The sequence below is a fragment of the Drosophila montana genome, unplaced genomic scaffold (genome assembly GCF_035044405.1).
Source record: "Drosophila montana isolate Dmon_TW-CO22-7 unplaced genomic scaffold, ASM3504440v1 contig_2106_1, whole genome shotgun sequence".
Classification (NCBI taxonomy): Eukaryota; Metazoa; Arthropoda; class Insecta; order Diptera; family Drosophilidae; genus Drosophila; species Drosophila montana.
In genome coordinates, this window is record NW_026997017.1 from 440507 (window position 1) to 456482 (window position 15976).

At 42.1% G+C, this 15976-nt stretch overlaps 1 protein-coding gene across 1 annotated transcript in view; it reads left to right on the forward strand.

Annotated features, from left to right (window-relative positions):
• The window catches only part of LOC135426891 (uncharacterized), a 113777-nt gene extending 104604 nt beyond the window's left edge, over positions 1–9173 (forward strand). Inside the window, 1 exon segment of the mRNA XM_064680218.1 lies at positions 7400–9173. Within this exon segment, the coding sequence (XP_064536288.1) occupies positions 7400–9006 (1607 nt within the window). The 3' untranslated portion in view covers positions 9007–9173.
• Positions 9174–15976: the final 6803 nt, after the last annotated feature.

Below are 15976 nucleotides of genomic sequence, written 5' to 3' on the forward strand. Positions count from 1 at the left end.
TGTCTCTCTCCCTCGCTCGCTTTGGCTGCCTGCGCATTGTTTACATTGAACGCCTGTCTATTTATAAGGATGCGGCTCGTGATTGTGTCGCAATTTCATTACTCAAAGTTGCTGACACACACACACACACACACACTCACAAACACACACACACACACACACGAGCGCATTAATTAAAACGTTTAAAGTCCAGCAGGAGACAGACAGCGCTAGAGCGAGACAGCGAATGGCTTCCATTGTGGGGCCCACTGCGACCTCGTTCTACAGCTTCAACTGTGGCCCTGGCGCTGCACTCCTGCCCGCCCCCTTTCCCCTGCCACCCCCCCCCCCGCCCCCCTTTCACATTTATGAGCATTGTTTGGTTTTATATTTGAGCCATTTTTGTGACTCTCTTAATAGCTTTCTGTGAAAATTAATTTCTTAGCTATTAGAGAAGCTTGTGCTGCTGGCAACCAGGGCAGGCGCCCCATCCCCAGCCCCATCCCCAGCCCCAGCCCCAGCTCCAGCACCAGCCCCAGCCCCAATTTCGAGTACTTCTCTCTTTCGCGCTCCCTCACTTTCCTCTCCACTCTGTTAGTGTGTATTTTGTAATTACTTTAAGCCCGAAAATTACCGTAGTAAAATATTTTGTTGGCTAGAGTAGCGCCACACTCGCCCCCACCCCCATCCCGTAACCCTTGTCGCCCACCAGTGGTTGGGGTGAGATCGCAGCCTTTGAAGCTGGAGGTCATGCCAGCGGGGCCGGACATTGCCCGTTGCCTGCTTTGCATTTGTTGCTGTTGTTGTTGTTGTTGCTGTTGTTGTTGTTGTTGCTGTTGTTGCGCGTCGTAATCAATGGCCACTAATCAAATGAAACGAGTTGCGTAGCTGCATGCGAACTATGCTCCCCCAAAACATCCCTTCCCCTCCCCCCACAGCCCGCCAGCTAGTCCTCTAGCGCCCTTTGCCGGGCGACTGGGCGGCTGGGCGGCGCGAAATTGGGCAATCCTCTGGCTAAAACGGAACCGGTGGAACCACTTTGCCATGAACCGGAAACTCAAAGTCCCAACAAAGAAGGAGTCCCACTTTCCGCTTTCCACATTCCACTCTCCACTCTCCACTTTCCACTTTGATGGCAGCGAAATGGGAACCGAAAAGTCACTCAACCGATAGCGACAACAGGGTGTATTAAGTTGGCCAGCAAATATGTCGCGAGAATTCTCATGCCAGTTGAGAAACTTATTAAATGAAGTCAACTCAAGGAGAAAAAACTACGGCCTGCCAGCTAGAGGCAACAAATTTCATCAAGTATACGCAAATTCAAAAAAAATATTTCACATTTTGGAAATCTTTCCATAATCATAGATAACATTTCCCAAAGACGATACCGGCAGGCGGTGCGTCTGCATAGAAGGCAGCTGAAGGCAACTCCGAATGGATTTTTTTTAATTTTTTAAGAAATTTCTTATTAAATTGCATATTTAATCTATGCGGGGCAACCTGACCCAGTCTGACTCAGTGCAAAATGGCAGAAAAGGCGAACGTTTTGGCAAGTCAAATGCGTCTTGAAATATTCTGCTTCAATCTGCATGTCATGCGGCTAAGACAAGTTTCAGCTGGCCAGATGGCTGTCTCCCCAGCTCCTGCCGCAGCCCATTAACAGGCCGAGCACATGGCACACAGCAACAGCAACAACAGCAGCAACAACAAAAACAACAACAAGCCGAAAAAACCATATTTCAAATAGTTTAACTGGGCAAAACTTGAAAATTGCTAAACATAATTGGCAGTTTTTGCCGGGCCTGCGGGTCGTCAGGGTCCAAATAGAAATCTTTATGAGTTTATAGGTCTGTTCACTGCAGACATGCCCGGCAAGGGGGGGGGGGGGAAGGCAACATTCTCAACCGGAGGTCGACATGGGCCCGCCGTTAGTTAGTTAGTTATAACCACATACAATTTTATGCAGACCATATTTGAAATGTTATAATTTTCACCAACAATTTTTTTGCCCAGCGCTCGCTGCGGAAGGGGGGAGTGTGTGTGTGTGTGCTTGTGTGTGTGTGTTAGATTTCGGGAAAGCGTGTTCCTGACCATGGGTCAGCCTGGGCTGGTAAAATCTCGTTGCTTTTTTGGCCTGCAGCTTGGATGATGATAATTTTTAGCAACTTTTTCATAGCGGACCTTCGTCCACCTCATCCGTTCAGCTCGTTTTTCCGCCCGCCCCTGCTCCCGCCCCTGCTCCTGCTGCTGCTCCTGCTGCTGCTCCTCTCTCTCGGTCTGCGTCTTGCTCTGTTACATGTGCACTTAAACGTGCTTCGGGTTTTAAAGTATTATTACATTAAGGCTACAAAGGCATTCGCTAAGGGTATGCACAAATGTATGTGTGCTTGTTTTTCAGAATACCCTGTAAATGGAAAAATAGCCAACTCATGACAAATAGCTAGCATATTATAAATTTACATTTAGACTTTGTCTCTTGGTTTTGGCCTCCAACTACTTTGCTTTCGCGTCGAGATTGTCTCCTTCGAAGCTTTAACTTGTTGTGAATTCTAAGCGTCGCGCAATGAGACAACACAAAGCGAACGAAACGAAGTTCACTTTCTTTTCGTTTTACCCTGGGAAAGTCTTTGGGCTTGTCTTTGCACTAATTATTAGTTTTCATTTGGTAAATGATCTTTCGCTTGCAAGTTTAGCCACAATTCAAAAGTGAATACCATCTCAAACTGTGCTCTGTTTGCTTGACTGCAGTTGTTAGGGGTTAATCCATCCAGAATTTTCAGACGCCAAGCAGTCCCACTTTTCGACTAACAGCTGCATTTTCAGGCATTATTTCGGATCGATCCCATGCAAGAATTTTAGCGGCCATTTGCGAGGCATTTTAGGGTCGAAGCGAGGGGCGCTTGTTTTACTACTCTATGCTGATATTATAGTAGCTGTCGCTGTGCTGGCCTTTTATTTTTAAGTAATAAAATTTAATACATGGCTACATAGTCGCTTTACACACACTCACACACACTCACACACACACACGCGCACACACGCGCTCACATTTATATGTATACGCACATTTTACTCAATTATAAAAGTTTCCACATTAAAAGTTCATTGCTGAGGCAGGCGAAGCGTGAGACGGCGCCGCTGATGGTCGAAGAATCTTTTGGGTGGGGTTCACCATGTTGGGTTAGGTCGTGCCCGGCGGCTGTAACGACTACGTAGATGCCCTCCTGCTCCTGCTCCTCCTGCTCCTCCTCCTCCAGTGCAGGGCGACAACATCAAAGACATAGTCAAAGCCAAATGTCTGGCCGTAAAAGTTGTTTTTTCCACTCTCTCCCTCTCTCTCTCTCTCTCTCTCTCTCTCTCGCTCTCTCTCTCTTTTGTGGCCGACACAGGAAAAATTAAAAATGCTGTAGTTGGTATAACAGCAGCAGCAGTAGCTGCAACAGCAGCAGTCAAATTACTCTATTGAGGTGCTAGCTGCCGCCCCTCCCCTTCCTACCCCACCCCTCTTGCCAATGTGCTAATCCAATGGTAATGTTATGTTATGCTCCAGGAATGTGCCATAAAGTTTCTAGCAAAAAAAACATATACATATATATATATAATAAAATAAAATAACATACAAACCAACTGAGTGCCACTTCATGTGTTGTGAAAGTAGTTAAAATATAATAAAAAAAACAAGTTAGAGGCTCCAGTCGGGAGTTCCCGACTAGGGGATACCCTGAAAACTCTTCTACCAACAACAAATTAATTAGCAAAAAATAGAAATAGTTTCCTCGCAATTCTATTCTATACTATTCTAGAAGCTACATGTCAAGTTTGGTGAGTCGAGCTCTTAGAACTTACGAGATTTGCTCAAAATACAGGATTTCGATATCGATTTTTATCGATTGCATGGAAACGAGGGAACTTAACGATTATCGAAAACAAACTCGTACTGCGCGGGCACTAGGAGGACCTACATTCCAAATTTCATGTCTCTAGCTCTTAAAGGTTCTGAGATCCTTGCGTTCATACATACGGATAGACGGACGGAAGGACAGACAGACGGACATGGCTAGATCGACTCGGCTATTGATGCTGATCAAGAATATATATACTTATATATTCTGCCTGTTATATACATTTGCACAAATACATTTTAAAAATCATCAAAAAGATTGGCATTATTCCAGAGTTGATTTTTTGTCAAAACCTTTGATGTAAGCCCCCTAATTAGATTCCATTGATAGCCAATCTATAGTAGGGGTCCGTACATATACAAAAATGTATAACATTCCAAAATCAGACGTTATTTATGCGAGACATTCAAAAAAAAATCGTCAAAAAAGTTTTGATTTTCGAACCGACCCCGATATTGAGGAAGAACGTGATGTAACCCCTTTCCATTTTGTATTTTGGGTCAAAATTTAGATTTTTCGTTTTTTGATGCCAATCGATAGCAATGGGCCGTACGAGTCGAAAATTGTATATAACTTAAATATCGGACATTATTTGGCCGAGATATTCAAAAAAAAAAAATCATCAAACATATTGACATTATTCCAGAGCCCTAATTAGATTCTATTGATAGCCAATCGATAGTAGGGAACCGTACAAATACAAAAAGGTATAAATTGTTGCATTGGGGAGACTCTAGGGTTACCGAAACGATACATCGATACATCTGTGAGGGCCCTAAGCACCTAAGAGCGCCCCAAATTTCGCAGGGGTGGCAACGCCTAGCACAGGATCCACTGCCTTGAGCGAAAATAAGGTGCAAGCGCGATGTATGGGTAGGCAAATTTGGGCATAGCTCAATTTTGAGAGACGGTGCAATACAGTCGGGCTCTGCGCAAATGCACCAGTTGCAGTTTTCTTTTTTGTTCCGGCCAACCAAAAATGAAAATAAACCGAAAACCATATTTGTCAAGACACATGTAAAACGTTTAATAATGATAATATATTTAGCAATAAATATATACTGGCTTATACCTATATGAAATGGCGCCCGTCTAAATCAGTTGTGCCGAGGTGCATAAATTTAAAACTTAAATATGAAATCGAAAAGTTGTGAACACTCGAGAACGATAATAAATAATTAAAGCTAAACAAAACTAAACTAAGTGATTCCGGCACAAAAGGGAGCCAAACTCGCTAGCCCGTCCGCCGTGGCCGGCCTATTCTCATCGATCTAATCGAGAAGGATCCGTCCCAGAGTGCACGTCGACGACTATCGGCGTCGTTTTGTCCCGTCGCTGACACCGAAAGTGTACCAGGAGGCGAACGGCAATGGGCGAGACCACGCCCACATCAGCCGAGCGAGTCCGTTCCACAGAGCCGCCCATCCTCGCCACGAGCAACAAACAGAGTCGGAAGCAGACTTATATTTGAGCCCCCTAATAAGAAAAATTTAGATAATTAGATTTCGTTTATTTTCCTTACTCTTGTATTTAAATCTATTAACTTTTTAGAAAAAACTTCGTTAATCGCCGACAGTGATAGAAAGGCCCAAAAGGTTTAGCACCTGCCAAATAGAAAAATTGATTTTTGTTGACACATGCACGAACAATGCCCCCATTATTAGATTAAATTGATTGCCAATTGATAGTACGGATCCCTACGAACACATAAATGTATAACTTTCCAAAATCAGACGACATTTACCCGAGATATTCAAAAAAGAATCATCAAAAAAGTTTTGATTTTCGAACCGACCCCGATTTTGAGGAAATACGTGATTCCATTTCCATTTTGTTGATTTGGATCAAAATTTAGATTTTCAATTTTTTGATGCCAATCGATAGTACTGATCCTTACGAGTCCAAAATGGTATAAAATTCCAAAATCTGACATTATTTGGCTGAGATATTCCAAAAAAAATATCAAAAAAGGTTGACTTTACAAACGAATCGGTTTTTGGTCAAAAACATTTTTCAACCCCTCAACTTTTAAATTATTTAAATGCCAATCGATAGTAGGGATCCGTATGAATGCAAAAAGGTATAATTTTGTCAAAATCAGACGATATTTACCCGAGATATTCAAAATAAAACATCAAAAGTTTTGATTTTCGAACCGACCCCGATTTTGAGGAAAAACGTGATGTAACCCCTTGCCATTTTGTTGATTTCGGTCAAAATTTAGATTTCCAGTTTTTTGATGACAATCGATAGTACTGATCCTTACAAGTCCAAAATGGTATAAAATTCCAAAATCTGACATTATTTGGCTTAGATATTCCAAAAAAACATCAAAAAAGGTTGACTTTACAAACGAATCGGTTTTTGGTCAACAACTTTTTTCAACCCCTCGATTTTTGAATTATTTAAATGCCAATCGATAGTAGGGATTCGTATGAATTCAAAAAGGTATAATTTGTCAAAATCAGACGATATTTACCCGAGATATTCAAAATAAATCATCAAAAGTTTTGATTTTCGAACCGACCCCGATTTTGAGGAAATACGTGATTCCATTTCCATTTTGTTGATTTGGATCAAAATTTAGATTTTCAGTTTTTTGATGCCAATCGATAGTACTGATCCTTACGAGTCCAAAATGGTATAAAATTCCAAAATCTGACATTATTTGGCTTAGATATTCCAAAAAAACATCAAAAAAGGTTGACTTTACAAACGAATCGGTTTTTGGTCAACAACTTTTTTCAACCCCTCGATTTTAAAATTATTTAAATGCCAATCGATAGTAGGGATCCGTATGAATTCAAAAAGGTATAATATGTCTACATCAGACGATATTTACCCGAGATATTCAAAATAAATCATCAAAAAAGTTTTGATATTCGAACCGACCCCGATTTTGAGGAAATACGTGATTCCATTTCCATTTTGTTGATTTCGGTCAAAATTTAGATTTCCAGTTTTTTGATGACAATCGATAGTACTGATCCTTACGAGTCCAAAATGGTATAAAATTCCAAAATCTGACATTATTTGGCTGAGATATTCCAAAAAAAATATCAAAAAAGGTTGACTTTACAAACGAATCGGTTTTTGGTCAACAACTTTTTTCTACCCCTCGATTTTTTGCCGATATAAATGCCAATTGATAGTAGGGATCCGTATGAATTCAAAATGGTATAATATGTCTACATCAGACGATATTTACCCGAGATATTCAAAATAAATCATCAAAAAAGGGTTTTCTAAAATTTCTATCTGTTATAATTATTTGTTCACATCGTTAAGACAATTAATAGGTAGCTGTTATACTTTCATGTGCTGTTGTGCTGCTTTATGGTCATGCTGCGATACTGTTGCATAATCATACTGTTATGCTGCCCTACTGTTATACTGATATAATATATTACTGTAATACTAGCATTATGCTATGCTGTTATACTGGTACACTGTTATACTATTATACTATTATACTGTTATACTGTTATACTCACACACACCATTCTCTTGCATTGCAGGCTACGGCGGCATTTCGCCTCGCACCCAGTGGGGCCGCGTAGCCGCCCTCGTCTACGCCCTGTTCGGCATACCCATCGTGCTGCTCTACCTGTCCGCGATGGGCGAGGCACTGTCCGCCGGCATGCGCTGCCTGTTTCGGCGTCAACGTGCCAAGGGCAGCGTTGCCAGCGGCAGCGGCCCCACAGCCGGACCCAGCGGCAATCGCAAATCGGACAAGGCCAAGGGCCAGCAATACGGTCATTCGGCGGCCAAGCTGCACCAATACGGCCTCCCACCCTCGGTATATCAGCAGCAGCAGCAGCAGCAACAACAGCAACAACAGCAACAGCAGCAACAACAGCAACAACAGCAGCAGCAGGGCAGAAATTCCGCTTCAGATGGCGGCGGACGCGGCTCCCCCAGTGTGCCCATCTCGATCTGTGTGTGCGTCCTTGTCTGCTATGTGACCAGCGGTGCGATACTCTTCCATAAGCTGCAGAGCTGGAGCGTGCTGGAGTCGCTATACTTCTGCTTCACCTCGCTGGGCACCATCGGCTTTGGGGAGCTGGCACCCAGCGGCACCTTGACCCTGTACACGGCCTCGGCCTATATACTGGTGGGCATGGCCGTGGTGGCCATGTGCTTCAGCCTGATCCAGACGGAGATTGTTATGTGGCTGCGCCGTTTCAGCGTTCAGGATCATGTCACGCCCAAGGCCGAGGAGCTAGCCCTCGTCTCGGTGGCTGTGACGCCCAAGCCCTCCTGACAACGACCCAGCGCTGAATTAATGGGCACTGGAGCTGGCACGGCTGGCGGCCAGGCGGCGAACAATCTGGGCCAGCATCAGACCATGTTCTTTGGACCGGCGCACACACTGACCCAGTACAGCTCGCTGCCACGTCGCAGTCACATGCATGGACTCGGAGGTATGGGCGGTGGCCATGGCGGGGGCGGAATGGGCCCCTCATCATCGGCCTTTCAGCGCAACACGCCCATAAGACGCTCCACAGGCATACCGGAGCACCACATGGAGTACTTTGTGCCGCGCAGCATTAGCGAATTTAATCTATCCGGCGTTGGCGACTTGGCGCTGCCTCCGCCCCGCCGCTTCTCGCCGAACAATATACACGGCATGGGCCTGCCCATGGGCGTTGGCGTCAACATGGGCCTCAACATGGGCATGGGCATGGGCATGGGCATGGGCATGGGCATGGGCATGCCGCACGGCCTACAGCTGGGACCGCCGCAGACGCTGCTCTGTGCCGCTGCCGCAGGCGGCGCCACGACATCAGCAGCGCCCCCACCGCCACCACCCGCCCAGCTGCAGATCATGACACTGAAGCCGCGCAGCGAGAAAATGGTCACATTCGAGGATGAGTCGAAGTCTGCCGCCGCCGCCGCCGCTGCCGCCGCTGCTGCAGCTGCAGCCACACACTGTCCGCACGGTGTGCCGACCACGCCGCGCAAGTCGAGCGGCGCCACCACGTCGGACATGTTCATGTGACCAACTAGCTGACCAGCGGCCGGCACAGAGGACGCCGAGCTGAACGCAGCGCTGCGACTGCGCGACAGCATCGAGAACGAGCTCTGCCCCAAGCAGGCGCCGGGCGAGGTAATCCGCGTCTAAGTTCTCCCCATACAGTTGAGTTTTGGTCGACTAACTGGCTCACACTCACACTGTAAGTATTATATATGCACACCAAAAGGGCGTGGCTAGTGGGCGTTCGCTGCAAATTGGCAGCCAGTGCGTGCTAATTAGCTGAGCTGAGCTGAGCTGAGCTGAGCTGAGCAGGTGACAGGTGTTGTCGCCCAGCACGCTTTGAGGGTGTTATGCGAATGATGTAAGTTAAGCAAATATTTATAAAATATGCGTGTAAACAGCAAAAACTAAAAATAAAAATACAAAGAAAATACCATAAATAAAATATTGAGTGTGCTCTAGTCGACAGTGACCGACTAGATGGATACCCTGTACCCGATACCAAGATGTTGTGACAAAAACTCGAATTTCCTTTCTTGCAAATATACACCAAAAGACACGTACATAACACACACACACACGCACACACACGCACACACACACACACGCATACTGGCATACACGCTGCAAGTGCAGCGCTAGCTATTAAAGCTTAGATTTATGCAATTCTGGAGAAAACGGAGAAACTTATCAAAAAAAATATAAATATTCGAAATCTGTAACAATAAGCGAGAGTCTAAATACCAAAATCATCTAATTTTCGATATATGCTTAGAAAACTGAGCTGAAAATCGAGATTTATCGAGTTATTTATCCAAATTTCTAGTCCAGTCTCTAGCTCGAATAGTGTCTGAGATTGAGGCGGTTCTTGATGCTAATCATGAATATATGTATATACTATATATACTTGATGGGGTCGAAGAAGCGTGCTTCTGCCTGTTACATGCATGCGCACTAGACTATTATAGCCACTTTATTCCATATTCAAAGGGTGCAGGGTATAAATATATATATACTTATAAGCATATATAAAGAAACCAAAAATAATCAAATTTAATGCCTGTTGTAAATACACTTATGTAGAGGATAACCATAGCAAAAACAAAAGAAATACTTAAAACATATATTAAAATCTGTGTGGCGAAGGCAAAAACAACAACAAAAACAAAACTTAAATTTAAATTCAAAATGCAAAATGCATAAAAAAGGCAGACAAAAAAAAAGAAAAAAAGTAAGTGAAAAAAGTAAGTGAAACAGAAATTAATTAATGTGTGCAACATTCAACTTAAACGATGAATAATAAATAACTGCACAATCCGAAAATGCACTTGCAATGGGATTGTGCAGGGGTTGGGTTGGTGGCAACATGACAAATTGTATGCAATACCCGAAAAGGATAAAGTTTAGTTAAGCGATTTGTTAGTTGGCTTGTTTTTTTGTTTAGTTTAACTAGTTGTTGTCAAATTGTGTTGTTGTTTCTCTTGCGTTCTGTTTAATCCACGCATTTAATTGCGGCTTGGGCGCCTTTGTTGCAGCATTAGCATTCGCGTGTGACACTTGTTGTATGACAGTTTTCGTATAACACTCTTCATATGACAGTTTAACTGTTGTACAAACATTGCCAGTGAGTTGAGCGCGACATTTTCTAGCAAAACATATGTATATCTTGTGAAATCGGTGTATAACAGTTTGGGCAACAAATATAACAGTTTCGACTGTATAACAGTTTTGATCAATTAAGCATATTGCAGTCTGAAGTCGAACGGACACTTCACAAATCCAATATACTCCCTTTACCCTTGTATAACAGTTGTTGTACTACTTACGGGGCGAGAGCGTTAAACAGTAGCACAATTTTTAAAATAAATGTAAAGTGGGCTATGCACGAACTGGCAAGCGTTTAAAAGTTGATGGCATTTTTTTTTGTTGTTCTTGTTTAACATGTTTTGTAATTAAGCAAACGAATTAACAAAATTGCAGCTAATTCCGAACTAAGCCCATTACGAATTGGGCAAAACAGCAAAAGTGCCATCAATTACCTTCCGACATGTACATAAATGTAGTTAAAATGCTCCGAATAACATTTAATTTCAACTTTCCATACTCGCCCACAATGTGAAAGCGCGTATATCGGGCTACTCTGCAGTTTTAAGGCTGATGTCAGCAAAATACGCTCCCTTTGGGATTGATCCAAAAATGAGCCCATTCGGAAAAGAAAACCATATTTTGTAGCCAGTTATTGGGCCGTGTGGACGGGCATAACGCAGTCAGTAGCATCCGTCTGCAATATGCTTAGTTGACTTTTGTTTGTTGTTGCTTAATTTTAATCTATTTTTCGTTGGTGTCATTGTTGTATTAATGCTGTACAGCAATTAGGTTTAAATGCCATTTAAATGCATTTTGATTGTAGGCAATTGAACGGCTCCGACTGTCAGTTATATCTTTGGCGGAGCGAGGAGAGCGAGAGGGGACCACTGACAACCGAGTGGGACACTTGATTTTTTTGTATTTTAATTGAAAATAAATTACATTTTTAGTACTCAAGCGCAGTTCATTTGTGTGTTAATTTTTTGCCATATTCAATTTGTGGCTTTAAATTCAAATAATCGAATAGATGCAAAAAGGGTTGCGAGATGAAACACACAAAAAACAGAAAAAAAAAAAACGACGCTTTAAATTTATGGGTTGTGGCACAAATGAACGACAAATGAAAAACCAAAAAAAAAATATATATATAAAAAAAGGTATTATAGAGTGCCAAAAAAAACAGAGATTAAATTAAAAGTAAAAAAAACAAAGAAAAAAGAAGAGAAACGCATGGTTGCATTTATTTTGTAATATTGCAATTGTGTCATACTGTCACACTGTCATACTGTCATACTCACTTACGAGCCTAATAACGAAACAAAGCAAACCAAATATTTAGCATAAGTTCATGTAATTACATTTAAGCCCCACTTCAAATCACACTCTTTAATACTACATATATCAGCAAGAGCAAAAACAAAAAAACAACAAAAAAAATTAACAAAAAAATATACAAAATGAAATAAATAATTACTAACACAAAGAAATAGAGTAAAGTAAACGTCTAATTTAGTGGAAAAAAAAAAGAAGAGAAATCAAACTAATTAATTGAGATACGAATTGTTTTTTTTTTTTCGTGTCGATTTCTAGCTTCGTAAGTTGAACTCTAGTCGTTAGGTCAGCAGCAGCAGCAAAATATAGTATATGTACTTAATTTTAGTCAACCCATACGAGTAAATGTTAATTAACACACCAACACACACCAACACAGACACACAAACACACACACACATCTATATTGTAACAGACTATGTAATACGGATCGCGATATGCTCGACATATACGCATCGATATGTATTTATATATGAATATGAATGTATGTCAGTTTTTTTTTTTGTGTGTGTATTACAACAATAAAAACTAATTGAATGTAAAACCAAATGCAAAGCAACAAAAATATCGCAGTTCGCATAGATATATACATACATATATATATGTATATGTGTGTGTATATATAATATATATCTATATAAACACACACACATATATATATATATATAGCATTAATATATATATATGTATAGGGGGATATATATATATACATACATATACTATATATATACAAATAAATACATCGTGAAAATTTAGTCAAACATCCGAAATTGAAATTGTGTTTCATTTCCAATTGGCGTGCTTGTGGCTTTTGGAACCAATTAGATATGTATATGTATTTGCACATTTATCAAATATATTTACGTTTTTATGTTGATGGATATTTTCGGATTTTCAGCCCATTTGGTGACCGGCGCGAAGTACTCATATAACACATTCATATTGGTAAATCAATTGATTTGAATAGAGTTGTATCTGAAAGCGAAATGAAAAACTGGGTGTCGCTCAGCAACAAATGAAACAAATGCATTTGTAAATACTAAGCACTCGTTGTTGTTCAATAAGACTGCCAAGACATAGAAGCTTCTGAAACATCTTCTGAAAGTACATTGAAAGAAGGCGCGAGGTTTGAATTGTGGACTAAATAAAGCTGGCAAGTATTTCAAGCTCATATCCTTCGCAAGCTCAAAACATTTGTTGAACTCATTTCACAGTTTCTGTTTTGCAACAAATGAGTTGAGCTTTCGAAAGTACTTGCAAGTTGTTGCTGGGCAATGAATGCATTTGCCACGAATCGAATGCTGATAAGCAAATTAGCATATCGGCCCTTTAGAGACACATTAAATGCGCATGGACGGCTATCAATATAAATTTGATTACGTTATAATTCGATGCATAAAACAGCCTGTTCTTGATATATTCGTATCAATCGGCATAAAATCAATTGCCGCTTTAAATAAACATATATATATTAATCTGAAAGCATAAAAATTAACCCCCTACGTTATATATACATATATATATATATATATATATATATATTCTTGTCTCGCTTGCCCTTTGCATTTTTATCTTATCATTTATTTGTGAGTAATTTATAACAAACAATTTACATTTAATTTATTAAAAGTATTTTTCCAGCGTTTTTTACATTACATTTTTTTTTGTGTATATATATATTTTTATATTTTTATTGGCAATTTTATGACATTTTTCAGCAGACCTTTTTTTTTGTTTCTGGCAGGTTGCTGGGTCTAGGAGAAAAGTTTGTATGTGTGTGTGTGTGTGTGGTTGTGTGTGTGTGTGGTGGAGGGGTTGCGTGCTGCGGCAGGGCTAGAGAAGAGCAATTTAATTTACTTCTAATAAATATGCTCGCTCTGGTGTATGTGTGTGTGTTTTGCGAGGGCAAAAACCAATAAGAATTTTTTGTTTTGCCAAATGATATCAGTTGAATGGCTGACAGGGCATTAGCCAAACAAATGTGTCGAAATTCTCGCAGGTCTATTTGTAGCTGCAACAAATGAAGTAAATATTTTCAAATGTATTTCAATATATTATGCCAGCATTTGCCTGCACCTCCATGCAATCCCGTGCTTATTTGGCCACAATCCTCTTCTACATATTGCATATAACAAATTGATGAAATAATCCAAAAATGTCGGGATCAAATTTATTTACGGCCCTCTAAATGCCACGAGAATTGCCTTCTATGCTTTCATTGTAATGATATAAACAAATTGTTAAATCTGACAATTGCTGCTAAAGTTGCACCAGCGACTTCTCGCTTGTTAGTCCGACGCACACGTTTGCAAAGCTTAATTATATAGCTGCCCCATTGTTTGTGTTTCCAAAATCAAACTGCGACCCCGCCTGTGCCCAAAACCCCATCAAAGTGCTTGCTTGCGACCCAAAAGACCCCTTCAACAAAAATGGGGGTCTGAGGGGTTTGTGCGCTGGTCAGCAATCAGCTCGGCTTTTAGCAAAGCGTTTGATTCAATTGCTCTAGACGCGAAGAGCGTGAAGCCAAAGTGGGCGGGGCGGGGGCGGGGGTATGTGTGCAAGTGATATTTGATAGGACATAAGTTGCCCGTGCAAACCGTTTATTACAGGCAGAGTGGAGCACAGAGACAGGCACACGGACCGGAACCGGATATGCGTCAATAAGTCAGCCACACGTCGAAGCTGACAAGCAGAAGATAGAAGCAGAGTTGTATTAAGAGAACAACACTGACTTTGTATATACAAGGTATACAAGCGTCTCAGTAATATAGTCAATGAGATATTCGCGTTCCGACCTGTTTGGCTGTTGAAAGTAGTTGATAGAGAATATAAATGCATAGCTGAAGAGCCTTCCTCCGCCAGTTATAAAACCTTTACCCTTTTCTACCCCCTTTGTTAATGGGCACAGAGTATACTTCATACTTGCCTGATGATGCTGACAGAGAACCTATATATGTATATGCATACTGGATAGGTTCCGAGAAGTCTCCTACTGCCTGTTGCATACTTTTGCACAAAACCAATATACCCCTTTCTAGCCTATTTTCAATGGTTAAAGAGTATTTAAAAGCCTGCGCTTTCTTCCAATGCTGACTTACTTCCATTCATGAGCTTGGCCCGTTGGACCAGGACTTCGTTTGTTTCGAGAAAAGGGGAGAGAGAGAGAGAGAGAGAGAGAGAGAGGGAATAAAAAGGAAACGCGTGGAAGAAAAAGAAAAAAAGATGAAAACTCATCGAGGCAATAAAGTTGCTTAAATGCCCTTTGTTCGAGTCATTAAAATCGCATTTGGAGCTCAGTTAACTGACTTGCCTCATAATGATGATGATGATGTTGCAACTACATACGGGCATGTTGTCGTCGTCGCTGCCACAGCCGCTGCCGCTGCCGCTGCCGCTGCCGCAGTTGCAGCCGACGTCGCCGTCGCCGTTGACATTAACGTTGAATGTTATTCGTTGTCAACACACTTGACATATAATTTGATTACGCATACGCATTTTATTAACTCATTTTTAGCGTGCGAACGCATAACGACAGCCCTATCACCGCCCACCACGCCCCCCATCTCACGCCCCACGCCCAACCCGCGGCGTCATGCCGCTCATTACGGCTGGCTTGATGATGGGTATATGATATACTCTCGCTCCAGCTTCAGCTCCCGTTCCCGCTACCGTTTGAGACTGAGGTTGAGCACTTCACATTAACGGTTACGGTTCCGTTCTGCGCGTGTGTGTGCATGTGTGTGCGTGTGTGTGGGCGTGTGGTTGGTGTGGTTGGTTGGTTGTGCGCGGCTTTTGAGCAGCTTGCCTGTGTGCGCTAACACACCCCGCGCCCTTTAGCCCGCAGCTGTAATCCTCCTGACCTAGCCAACGAGACAGGGGCCACACAATTCGCGGGCTTGAGCCAGCCGGCAACTAATTTCTTTTTACAACTGTGTGGCAGTTCTTAAGCTTTATAGGAAAATGGTAAACACACACACACGCACACACACGCACACACAGACATGCGTGTGCTTACACAGCCGCACAGCTGGCGCGCCGCACAGTCAAGCCCGGGCAGAATCAAGTCAAACCAATATTCCAAAGAGACTCGTGAGCACACGCACAACAACAATAGCTGTGTTTGCTAAGCACAGCCATTCCTTACACACACGCACACACACGCACAGCAGGCACTGTTACGGCCGGGCACAAAACTTAT